Source organism: Pipra filicauda, unplaced genomic scaffold (genome assembly GCF_003945595.2).
Source record: "Pipra filicauda isolate LSUMZ 115617 unplaced genomic scaffold, ASM394559v2 scaffold503_size409916_pilon, whole genome shotgun sequence".
Lineage (NCBI taxonomy): Eukaryota > Metazoa > Chordata > Aves > Passeriformes > Pipridae > Pipra > Pipra filicauda.
In genome coordinates this window covers 170,118-183,033 of record NW_024104647.1, presented here as the reverse complement: position 1 = coordinate 183,033, position 12,916 = coordinate 170,118, and the positions used below count along the sequence as shown (strand labels likewise).

The 12,916-nt window shown below is 38.4% G+C and overlaps 1 protein-coding gene across 2 annotated transcripts in view; it reads right to left on the bottom strand.

Moving 5' to 3' along the window:
• Positions 1–12,916, bottom strand: part of GALNTL6 (polypeptide N-acetylgalactosaminyltransferase like 6) — a 129,255-nt gene that overhangs the window by 24,133 nt on the left and 92,206 nt on the right. Inside the window, exons 6-7 of one of the 2 annotated variants that reach the window (XR_005565636.1) lie at positions 5,322–5,543; positions 874–907 (exon numbers count right to left, since the gene is read on the bottom strand). Coding sequence is in view for 1 of the 2 variants with exons in the window: in XM_039386799.1 (XP_039242733.1) it covers positions 5,322–5,543 (222 nt within the window). In the remaining variant the exon portion in view is untranslated. The remainder of the gene's footprint in view (positions 1–873; positions 908–5,321; positions 5,544–12,916) is intronic. The other variant, XM_039386799.1, reaches the window with a different exon arrangement.

The following is a 12,916-nucleotide window of genomic DNA, read 5'->3' as shown; positions in this document are numbered from 1 at the left end:
ACCTACTCCAAGTAAAATTTTTTTTTGAGAATGTTCAATCATTTCTGAATGCACTTAAATTTCCATTGTAGAGATAAAGATCTCTGGTCTAATAGAAGATAAAATGATACATCAGGTCTATTCTTAGAGCAAGCAAGTTAATTAAAATGGAGCTGCTAACAATTGCCATTAGTAATTGAGGTATATTTATGTGATTCATAATTTAAAATTACGGTGAATACACTCCATGTCCAATGAATACTTATCGGATTAAAGGGCTTTCATAATTTTGTCTTGATGGCATCACTCCATCCCATTCTCAGTCATTTGGACTGTGCAGGAAATGTGTTCAGTCCATTTCTGGAAAAGGCTTGAGCTGAAGCTACATTTAGTTCCTTCACTGCTGGAATCCATCTCACGTTCTTTATTTCCTCTCCTCTTCCCTCTGCTCCTGAAAGGTTTGCTTGAGTTAGTTTTTCCTCTGGTTTGTTGCAGCTCATCCTTTTTATGTTTCATCCTTTCAGCTGCAGAGGGGTCGCTGTTTGTTTTTTGTTTTCTTTTTGTAACACAGGCATTTCAGTCAAGTCTGTGCTTTTGTTCTCTGGTGCTTCTGTGTGGCCTTGGCAGTTGCTAGAAACTGAACGGAGCGATCAAGTCAGAGCCAGAGCCACAGGGAACATTCTGCCAAGCATCAGCACCACACAGCCTGCAAATCCCCTGAGATGTTTCCATGAACAAAGGAAGGAAAGCAGAAGCTCAGATGCTTTTTTCTTATGTATACACCAATATGCATTGAAAGTGCCTTGTTTCCAGTCACACAGCACAATGGATTAAGGGTTTTTGAGGTTATGAGTTACAACTAGCAAACAAATAGCTAGTGATCCTAATACTTACATTTCCAACATTCATATTTGTGCAATTGTAGAGGCTGGGGATGAACAGGAGACAGATTTTATCAGCCATGCAGGTAGGGCATTGTGTTGCTACATACAAAGCTGATTTGCTCAACCTTAAATGCCATCATCTGTACACACAGATAAATGTACAAGAAAAGCACGCTTTTGAGGACCCTGTATGAACTAACAGGGACAGATAGTGGTGATATTAAAGGCTGTTTCCGAATTAAACACATTCTGAAAAAAGCACAGGACACTATCTGTAAGTCCTTATACATATTTTGTTCTTGAAATGGCATCCTAACTCACTTTGGGACATAGGTATTAAGACCATGGGCACTGTAGTCCTTACAGAGAACAGATGAGGGGCAGAAGCAGAGAGAACACAGCTTCCCAGGACCCGGCAGTTATACTGACCAATATTCTTTGATAATTCTAAAACTCTACAACTTTGTTCGCAGGCAAATGAGTTCCTTCAAGACTTGCTGTTGAGGTAGTAGGTGATGTCCTGGCTCTGCCTGCATCAGAGACAGGCTATCACCCAGATACATTTCAGCCTTCCTGGGGAAAGGGAGGGGTGAGCTGGACAGGGAGAGGAAAGCCCAGGGGTTCTGGAAGCTACCCCGCATGCTCATCATAACATGAAACTGTCTGCGCCAAAAGCAAAAAGTGGGAAAGTGTAGCAACCTAAAGACAACTGTATGTTCAATATGGTAATCTGTGAATGATGAGTGTGGAGATGGGGTTGGGACAATCCCTAGGGTGCTCTAATACAGCAACAAGAGAGGTACCTTGATGGTATCAGTTTATATAATACTTTCCATTTAAGGGATTTAATCCCTTAAATAAGAAAGTGGCTGTGGTTCTTAGAAGATATTATCAATGTTCATTTATGTTGCTTTTTTTGTTTGAGCAGCTCTTGGAGCCAGTTTTAATGCACTGCTTACATTCCCAGACAACCCTAGGGCCATCAACATCAATGGATCAAGCATGGAAGAATGAGCCATCTCTCTTGTCAACTGATACATAGTAATGTTAGAGTAGTTATCCTTTGTGTTAGCCATAAAAAAGGAAAAGTCAAAGGTAAAGGAAGCCAAGCACTGCCAAAGACCTCACTGAAGAAACAGTGGACTCTTATTCAGTGCGACACTGATCCTGATGAAAGAATTAGAACAGTCCAGCTGTGCAGCACCTGATCTGTGCAGGGTGGGGTTATATCGCTTTTGTACAACAGATGTGTGACACTCGGTGGGCTGAGATTGACTCATTAAGGGTATGAGGATGACATACTTTAAAAAAAAGAAAGTAATAGAAAGAGAAGTTAGTGAGTTCTTAGGCTTTCATCTTTTTTCAAATGTGCTACTTGACTTAAATTCATAGGGGACATTTTCATGTCAGTGCTGTAAAATTGTTCTGTAAAATCCATGAGCTTGGGACCAAGAAAGGAGTACCTTCAGGTCCTATAGCTTAGCACTGCTGCAGTGCCTGAGACACTTCCTCATTAAATCGCTGAATAATAAATTTATGTAACAGCAAATGAAACCAAGCTTAAATAACTCCCTTTTGACTGAGTAAAACAAAAAAAAATATTTCATATCACTTTGATTATAGGACTCATGAAATCTAAAATAAATGACAATGTCTGAGATTATATGATTGATTTACTGTAAAATGTGTTTTTAAAGACACTGAAAGCTGGGATATATTGTGTGAAATATATATTGTGAAAGCACAATATATTCATGCTGGATCTCAGGTTGTACATCCATTAGTACTTCCTAAGAAAACAGTTGGTGTTTAATTCTCACCTATTGTTTCAACTTCATTAGGATTTCAAATACAGAGTACAAATAAATTATTCTGTCTTAGAAAGAGAATGGGATGGGTATTATTGTTTTTCAATTGGTAGCACACTTCCCAATATATTCAAAAGGATAAGAACAAAACGTAATTGAAAACTTTCCTTTTTTCCACTGTGGAAAAGAGTACAGTTACCTCACTCGAACACAGAACTGATAGCCTCACTAAGCTTAATCTGTCTGGATTCACTGTTACATTGCTTTACTGCACATATCTCAGATGTTACTAGGCAGAGCAGAGTATCAAGGGAACCTACACCCTGCCAGCTACAAAGGACAAAAGGCACAAACACACAGAAGAGATAAGGCCATGACAAGAGTAGCAAGAAAGATTGCTTTTTGTTTTCCAAATGTCCTTCTTTTCCATTATAAACAGATTTTGTCAAGAAATGTATGAGTCAGATTTTAAACGGATGCATTTGCAAAAAAAGAGTGGAGCAGAGGCTGTCTATGAGACTGTCTGCTTTCACACCACATGCTTTTACTAGCTAAATATCAAAATACTGGAGCCAAAATTGTCTGAGTACCTCATTGTTTACCCTTTCTCAGACTGGCAGATATAACATATTTCCAAATGGAAGCAGAGAGGGTACTAAATGACAGTCAGTCTTGGCACAGACTTTTGGTGTGTATAATCAGCAAGTTTTCTAGAGCTGCTTGACTCTTACAAAGCAGTAACATTACAGTCTGTTTCCCTCTTTCAGCTTCTGACAGCCATTAACCTTCAAGTTTTTTCAAGTTCCTTGCAAGTGCCAACAAATTAATTAAAACTGCATAGGAATGTGACAGTCTCAGGAGAAAACAGAGCAGTAGGGCTGAAACTTGTCTTATTGTTGTTTTAGAGAAAGCACATTTTAGAGGAAAAAGAGTCTTTGGTCTTCACATCCTTCCTAAGAACTTAATAAGCGCTTTTAAAGTACAGATTTGATATCACTGCTACGAACTTTGATTTACTTTTAAAAATACTTGTTTTTATGCAAAGATTATATTAATATTGCTGTGAAAAGAATAAATATCTGAATCACAATTTCCTCCTCTTAGACTCTCTTGACTGAGTTAAGGATTGTCACATTTCATGATGACGGTCCTCCAAGGACACATGTGGAAGATGGTAAAGGAAGATCACAGTAGCAGTCACAGCAACCTGATCCAGCCTGACTTCTACTGATAAACTCCTTACTTCCTAGCACACATTAAACTCACAAAGTGTGGACAGCAGCATCAAAGATAGAAGAAACATTAACAACAAAGGAATTCATTACTGCCAAGAAGTAGCAAACAGTTAGACACATATAAATTGAAGTTCTTTTGAACATCTGTAACTGATAGCTTATAAAGAAAAATTAAGGACTGCTACTACCACAGAAAGTTATTTTAAAAATCTCACTATGAGGTAATTTGCTTTTTTAAAAGGAAGTTATAGAGAATAGTAGAGGCGTTTAGGAGTCTATGGTCCAGTCTTAACCACTGGGAATATGCAGGGGTGTGTCTGGTCTTACCAAATGTTTTAGTCAAAACTTCAACTTCATCCTTTGGTTTACAATATGAATGATAATTGTCTGAGAGCCCTAAGAACATCTCCAGCAAAATCAGAGAAGGCTAGAACTTGCAGGACAGATATTACTACGGTTTTAAAAAAGGTAGCACAATATACTGAAAGAGCAAAGCCTTCTTTATAGATCTTAATGATCTGAGAGGAAAAGAGCCCTCTGCATGCCACCTTCCCATGGCGTGAAGCCACTGTAGTTCCTGGGGGTAAAGGCCACAGCAATTTTTCAGTGAAGATAAGGAAATAATTTCCTGTCCTTGCATTCTTTGTGTTCTTATTTCTTCTGCACAAAACAAACTGTCAAAGCAAAGTGTGCTACAGCTCTGCTCTTCAGAGAGGTCTGAATGCAGAATATCTTTGATCACAGGTGGAGAGTTCCAGCCAGCTGTTTGCTCACCCCCTGCTCTGGAGTGATGCTCAAATACTGGCCTCTCTTTAGTGGTCTCTCCCTCCCCTCATCCATCAAAGGAGAAACTGCATTTGTCTGCTACTGGTACTCAGTCATGACAGCACCTACAGAATGCAGACAACAGCTAAGCAAAATCAGTCTTTTTAAAAGAAAAGTATCCAGGCCTCACTTGTCACACTTGCACATGTGAGCAAAACAGAGCAAACCTAACTCCACCAGCATACAATTGTCCTTGTAAGGACAGGACGAGGTATATAGGTAGATATGCAAAAAACCACGAGCAGTGACTTCGGATCTGCTTTCTACTAAGGTGATTCTCTGAACCTAAAATCTTCCTCTGACATGCAATAATGAGTGCTACATACTCTTTTCCTCATTCTTGTCCTCACTCTGCATACATCTTATGCTCTGTAGACACAAAATTGTAATGAATTATAAAGGGGACAGTGATAGTTCTAAGACATGAGAGTTTTTCATTTTAATGGATAGCTCAGGGATTGTTCCAACCACTGTGAACTCCTATAATAACACTACTGATCACTGGTTTAAGTCTGAAGTAATAATCTTCATTTCCCACAATCTAAAATATTAGACTCATTTAAATTTGATCTAATTTGTGTATTCCTCACCTCGCCCCAGGCAGCAGGTGGAGGTTCCACAGGTGGGTAATATTTTGGGACATCCCAAGCCACTGCAGCCATGAACCACTTGAAATCTTTACACTTCAGGTGCTTGCGCAGCTCCTTCTGGGCAGAGATATCGCCAGTTGAGAGATGTCTGTACTCAGGCCGTCGCTGGTAAATGTACTCTGCAAACTCATCCATCCATGTCTCTGCCACACGCTTCAGGTTCTGTGCAGCAGAAAAAAACAAACATTAATTTCTTCATGCTTTGAGTGAATGATATTCCTAACAGGGAGAACTAAACAAAGCAAACCAAAAAATCAGTATTCCACACAACTTTTAAGCTTAGGCAGTCTAATTTCTCAGTCTTAAAACATGGAAAAGTACTAGTAAACATATGCTATCTTTATTACATTATTGAGCAAACACAACAGAGTAGTAGCACAAAGTACTCTGCTTTCCTGCTGACACTGTATGATACAGGCTTATATCTGTTGAACATCATATTTTCCTTCATATTCTTCATGCATATTCTTCACATTAGTTTTTGACTAATGATGGATGTTGAACAGAAATTTTCTTTCAGTTGCTCACATTGGTACCTGGTTTTTCCCCCTGTTAGTTCAGGACTATTTTGTATTGCCACAGCTGCCCAATAACCTTTTATCCCACCAACAAAGCAAAATCTCACTGGAAAACATCAAGACACTAGGGTGTTCTTATTGCTTTGTTTGTAAAAACAAGATAATCAAGTTTTATAATATTCTTTTTATAGAACACTAACTGCAAAATGCTGAGATTCACTCTGTAATAAGCTGGAGGACAACATACATCTGATTATTATCAACATAAGGTAATGTTTCTTTTCAGAACATTCTCTGCATCTAAGTAAGTCTGATTCATACTCTGACTTGCTTTCAAGATTCATTTGAAAGTTTCTTTCCTGAATTTTATTAATCCACATAAACTAAATGCCTCTGAACTAATAATGCTTATCTGAATACAAAGACAGCAAGATACAGAACAAAAGAAGTACTTTTAGCTGACACTGCAAGATAAGTTTCTATGTGCTTTCTCTCCATGAAGCAAATATGTTAAAACCTGCAGGGACAAAGCAAGTAACAGTAAAGCAGTATGAGAATTCACAACACTCATATTCCTATTCAAAAATGGCTTGTGTCTCACATAAGGTTGACTTTTATTGAAATTTCATGAAAACCTAAATAACTTAACAAGAAATTAGAATTCAAGAATACAGGAACTGGGTACAACAAAGAAAACCAGAACAAATTCAAGAACAACATCTAAATGACAATCTCACCTTTCTGGAAGAAAACACAGAAATCTCCTGACAAGTATAAATACTATGTGATGAGACTTTGCAGATGAGGCAAAAATATGATTAAGAACGTTAAACAAGAAGCCAAAATAATGCAAATATGTGCATTTTCTAGCATATCTTTCACTGTAATGCTGTACACCTCTTTTGCTACAGTGCAAATGCAGTTTAATACTGTTCTAGAAAATACTTTTTGCAAACACTTTATCTGATAGGCTATTTTCATATTTAAAAAACATACTGTAAAAAGAGCCATACAGTAGAAGTACAGTAAAAAAACCCTTCTCTTAGGAAAGAAAAATTCAAGATAACTCTTGCAGCAAATTGCCTCACCAATATTAAGAATAGTCTCTGATAGTGTTTCTTCTTTAGTTATTTGGCTGCAGTGAAAGAACTGCATTTTGCTTTAGATGATTGCAACTGATAAAACAAAAATCTTGATATTATATCTGGTCACTAAATGAAAATTCTCATTCACCAGTCAAAAACTCTTTGTTTTCCAATAAGACCTTTGTCACTGCTTTGGGACCCACCAAAACACAATTCCCCAAGTATTAGGTAGTACACTTTACACAAATCTATTTAAAACTTTGTTTCTCAGTTCTTCCAAGACCATTCCATTGTATGATAAAAATCGCCTGTAATGAGCTTGTATATTCTTCTTAGTACATTTATATATCGCTGTCATAAACCAAGCTCTTATGAGGCAGACCTTTGAATTTCAATAGGTTCCTTTTTAAAAATACAAATCCTTGATTTGCTAGGTCTAAATCTCCAGACTGTTTATGACTATGACTGCAAGGAACTCTGTTCCAGAACAGTGGGAAGCTCTTTCTAAAGATGCCAGTTACTAGGAAGCAAGCACTCAGCATTCAAACAATCTAAAGACGTTTGTTGACCTCAGTGTGAGGAACTGGACTCTTTTAATTGCCTTAAAACATTGCTACTGGGGCAAGCTGTGCAAGCCACCTGCCAGGGGATTGAAGATACTGCTGAAGGGAGGAGGCCATAGCCCACAAGCTGTTAGATTTGTGAGGCCCTAGGGGCAAAGTCTTGGGTGTGTGATGCTTTTTAGGTGTGTTCGATGTTTATCTAAAGAAGATCAGCGGCACTCTCCGGGTGTGTGATGTTTATCTCCTGTGGGCCAGGCTGTGTCAAAGGAGGCCCCTGTGTGCACACCCACGACTACCCTGGAGAAGACCTCTTAGCACCTCCTCCCCAAACCTAAATGACTGCAAAAACCAGAGCTTCCAGACTCTGCAAAAGTGGTTTCCCCCCCTCCCTCCATAGGATGGCACCAGGGGGCTTTCTGAAGATATATAAACCCATCGAATGTTTCACGGGCTTCTCTTCCCCACCACTCCCCAATGGACCAAGACACCAGGGACAACAACCACCAAGTTCATTGAAGACTTCTACCTGGTGACTATGAATTTTATTCTTTTCTCTCTCTCTTTTTCTCTCTTTTTCCTTACACATTTTTCTTGGGTGGCTATATTACAATCAAAATGGTTAAATATCTGTTTTACTCTGCAATACCCTTATTCTTTATATTGCCATGTTACTGTAGATAATAACAATCAAAACAGCTACATACCTGTCTTCCTTTGCAACCAAATTGTTTTAAAATAAATCCTATATATATATATCTGCAAACACTGATCATCTAGTATTGTTTTACTTTAAATCACTCCAAGGGATTTAATAATAAAACAAAAGTTACTCCTGCCTGGTAGGGTGGGTCATAACACTCAGTTAGCATGGGTTTCCTATCCTTATTACCACTACGCAAACTCAGTAACCATCACACTTCCTTTTAACGTAAAAATGTCCAGACTAGCAGTAAAACTTCAAATTGCAGTTACTCCCCATGAATTGAATAAAGTCAGGAAGACTCGCTGTTCTGAAAGCTGGTCTGGTGCAACCTTGCACAAAAAAGGTAAACATAATTTACATTCCTATTTGGAATGCGCTAACCCTGCATGTCCCTGGAGCAAAATCGCAGGCTGTGCGATGAGATGGGTGAACTCGTGTAAGCTGAAAATGCCTATTCTGTGGCTGTTTAGAAGCATGACAAATTGCCCTATGTGAAGAACCTCTTAGGATCATAACTTTTCTCTGCAAATTATGGCAGTGAGTTGCTGGGCTTTTACTCACCTTATCATAACAGAAAGGAGCACAAGGTTGAGGAGCACAACCAAAATGAGAGCCCTCATCTCTGAACAGTTTAAGACCCACCAATCAAGAGACTTACTGTAAGGCAAGGATGTGATATCAAGTCCTTTACAAGTCTTCCAGAGCTGCCCTTCCCATAATCTGGGTGAATGTCTGATATAGTGGATGAAGAAAGGAGGATGGTCACTTCCTTCTTGCCTGAGCCCTAGGTGATGGATGTCAGCATATTAAGCCCTACAAGTGGAAATGATTTTGAATAGATACCCAATTTTGACAGACTCTACTCATAAAACAGGTGCTAAGGAGTTTGATAAGATTTTACTCTGTGTATGTGTGTATACTGCTGCAGAACTTACAAAGGAGTTTAAGAGTCTACCAGACAAAGTAGCATTTTGTGAATGTCTTATAGCATCATTTAAGCACTCATCTCTTTTTCATCATCATGAGATAGTTAAGCCTCACAGTGAAACTAATCTACAAAGAATTTAGAACAAACAAATTAGGAGTTGTATTTGAATCTTCTTGATTTCTGTCTCCTGTTACTCTTCATGCAATCTTCTAAAGAAAACTACTTTAAATGCTAGTTTTGCAAATGGCATTAAATATCTTCTTCAAAGTAAGGAGAATCAGCTGTGGCATGTCTTTTTGCTACATCACTCTTGTTTGAATTAAGTCTGAACACTTCATGTAAATGCATGCAGAAAGTAAAAATGAAACATAGAATCATAGAGTCATTATATTGGAAATGACCTCAAAGAGGACCTCAAAGAGCAATCCAGCACTACCAAGTCCACCACTAAACCATGTCCCTAAGTGCATCATCTATATGTCTTTTAAATACCTCCAGGGATGGTGGCTCAACCAGTTCCCTGGGCAGCCTGTTCCAACGCTTGACAACATGTTTCTACAGCAGAAAATGATGTAGCTTAGTTTAGTTGACAAATTCATTGCAAGGCTACAGATGTCCAGATTGGTTACTCTTAATAGGAAAAAAAAAGGGGAAAAAAAGGCAATTAAATGAAGATCAATTAAATATTAATTAGTTACATGAATTGACACACAATATAAGGAAGTCATAGAGACTCTAGATGGACATCTGAGGAGTTTCTCAGAACCTATCCAAGAAGACCAATAATAATTTGTTCTCTGTTTTGTCATTTTCAGTGAAAAATTTCTGTATGAGAATAAATAAGGCATAGTGATATTTCAGTAGATGCATGTTTCTATATGTAAGATTGTGGCAGCTGTCACCAAGAAGCTGTGAGATGAATACAACAGTAATGGCAACCACACTGAGTCATCAGCTGTCATCAGTTGCTCATTTACACATTCTTGATATAATTTTAATCACTCATAATTCTTTACCACTGTAAAGACATTTAGACAAGTTTTATTTAAGTTTGTATGAACTCACACACTTAAGACTGTGCCTTTGCTTTGTATTTTCATTCAACAGTAGTCTACAAGACAGTAAGTTACAATGTCACTGATACGTGTATGTAATCGTTCAACCTCAGCTGACATCTAAGCACTCACTCAGTCCCCCTCAAAGGAATGGGAGAGAGAATCAGAAGAGTAAAAGTGAGAAAACTCATGAGTTGAGGTAAAGACAGTTTAATAGGGAAAGGAAAAGCTCTGCATACAAGCAAAGCAAAACAAGGAATTGATTCACCACTTCCCATGACCAGGCAGGTGTTCAGCGATTCCCAGGAAAGCCAGGGTCCATCACGTGTAATGGTTAGTTGGGAGGACAAAAACCATTCAAACGTCCCCCCTTCCTACTTCTTCCCCCAGCTTCATATACTGAGCCTGATGCCATATGATATGGAATATCCTTTTGGTGAGCAGGGATCAGCTGTCCTGGCTGTGTCCCCTCCCAGCTTCTTGTGCACACCCAGGCTGCTTGCTGGTGGGGTGGGGTGAGGAGCAGAAAAGTCTTTGACACTGTGCAAGCACTGCTAAGCAGCAAGGAAGACATCTCTACACGGATAACAGTTTCCAGCACAAATCCAAAACACAGTCCCATACTAACTACTCTCCTGAAAATGAACTCTACCCCAGCCAAAGCCAGCACATTAGAGTTTAATAAAGGAGTTTAAATCAACTTGATTAGAGAAAGTGAAATAAGGACTTCTGCACTTGAGAAAAAAGAAAATTTTTCATGGGTCATTTTGTTCAGTGAGTAAGGAAGATACATCTCTCTGATCAAATGACTGTCCCTTCTTTTTAAGTGTGTAAGATCACCTGTCAGTTTCAAGAGATGTGATATTACTCAAATAAACACAGTGAGAAGAAAGTAGACACAGGCTGAATGGAAAAGCAGAGTGAGGCAGGGACATGCCAAAGGACAGGTTCATAAATATTACCTCTAAGCAAGGTTTAACTAGATTAGTCCCTAATATGAGAGGAGTAGTTCCACAGTTTGGAGCAGTGGTTGGTGAACTGGCTTGCAATGACAGCACTTATAAGAGAGCTACCTAGCTGTACTGCGAGCCAGCACACCTCCATCTTCCAGTTGCATCTTTTCCAATTTATATTCTAGATGCAGCAGTTAGGCTAATATAAAAATGTAATTCCTGTTCTTAGTTTATCCAGATGTTCTAAAGTAGATCAGGTGTCACTAAAGGAGCACAATGGTTCTATTATTTGTTTCACTTCACCTGCATAACCTGTTTTTTCTTCTTTTGTGTCTATCTCACTGCATGAAACTGACCCTGATCCCAATGAACAGACTTTACTTTTGTCAATATTAACCTACTACAGGAACATTTGAATCCTGTAATGAGTTCCTGTTGTCCTGCATTTAATCTGAACATTTTCCAGGAAGTGGGATGTCACCAGCTGCTGTAGTCTTATTTGTCATGTTAGTCACTTCTCTCATCAGCCAGGACATCAAAAATCACTTACAATTACGCCAATCAAATATGAATCACCACAGCATGTCTGAGGCCCAACTGTATTTCAGTTGTGAAATACAAGATGGGATATGACTGCTTATTTGCTAAGAATAACATAACAATCTCAGCAACAACTGACATATTAATCTCTTTTCCTTTCTAGTAAAATTCCAGTGGGGTTATTTTCACTCCACCTACATCATCTTCCTAATATAAATGTCTTCTACTTTTGTTTTGCGAAACACAGTGTTGTTGCTACTTCAAAATGGGTGCCCTGTTTACCTCTGGAAGCAGCTGTATTTAATTTGGCTGGAAATAATATAATACACAGTTTGTTTTACATAAAATGTATTTAAAAAGTGCATTGGGATCCATCCAGCCAAGACAACTATACTTTATGTTCCTCTGGAATACTGGTAGCATAATGTTACAATAAATCATCACAGAGGAGGAGAACAAAGTATGGCTGAAGGAACTCATCCAACAAGTAAGGATTAATATGCCAGATGCAACAGGGTAAAAACTCCAGAGCGCTCACAGGGAGAAAAATGGTCCCCTCAATTTCATGCAAAGGTCTTTCCATCAGTGTCAGAATACAACCGTTTATCATTTCTGTGTATTTTTTCAGTGGAAAAACAATAAAACAGTTCCTGGTCACTAATTACAGTCTTGTGATGTTCAGGACTTAATACCTAAGCTGTTCACATCATTTAAGTCTCAATGGGGGTTTTCATACCATCTCCCTTCTCACCTAACTCCCTTTTAACTTAGGCAGTGCTACTGTTTGTCAGTATTTCCCCCTCTTGGGTATCTTATTTTTGGTCCTTTGCACTTAACTATGTCTATAACTTAACTGAGTTTCATTCCAGCAGTGATTTGTGTTGCTGTAAAAAAACCCCAAATCAACAACAAAATCCCTACTAAATAAAGAAATGTCTGCAGGCATAAAAGAAATGCTTCTGCAGAGAAGACAGTATTCTAACTAGGTGATGTATATAAATAAATCTTCTAAGAATTAGCACAGCTGGCAGAGAAGCAAGAGACTATTTATTCTCAGCCTGTAGTCTGCAAATACCTAGAACTGAAATTCCACAGATGTCATCTGAAAACATCCAAGATTTCATTCTCTCTATAAAGGTTTGCATTTCCACCACACACAAAAATAATAATTTAAGATCTATGCGCTGGAA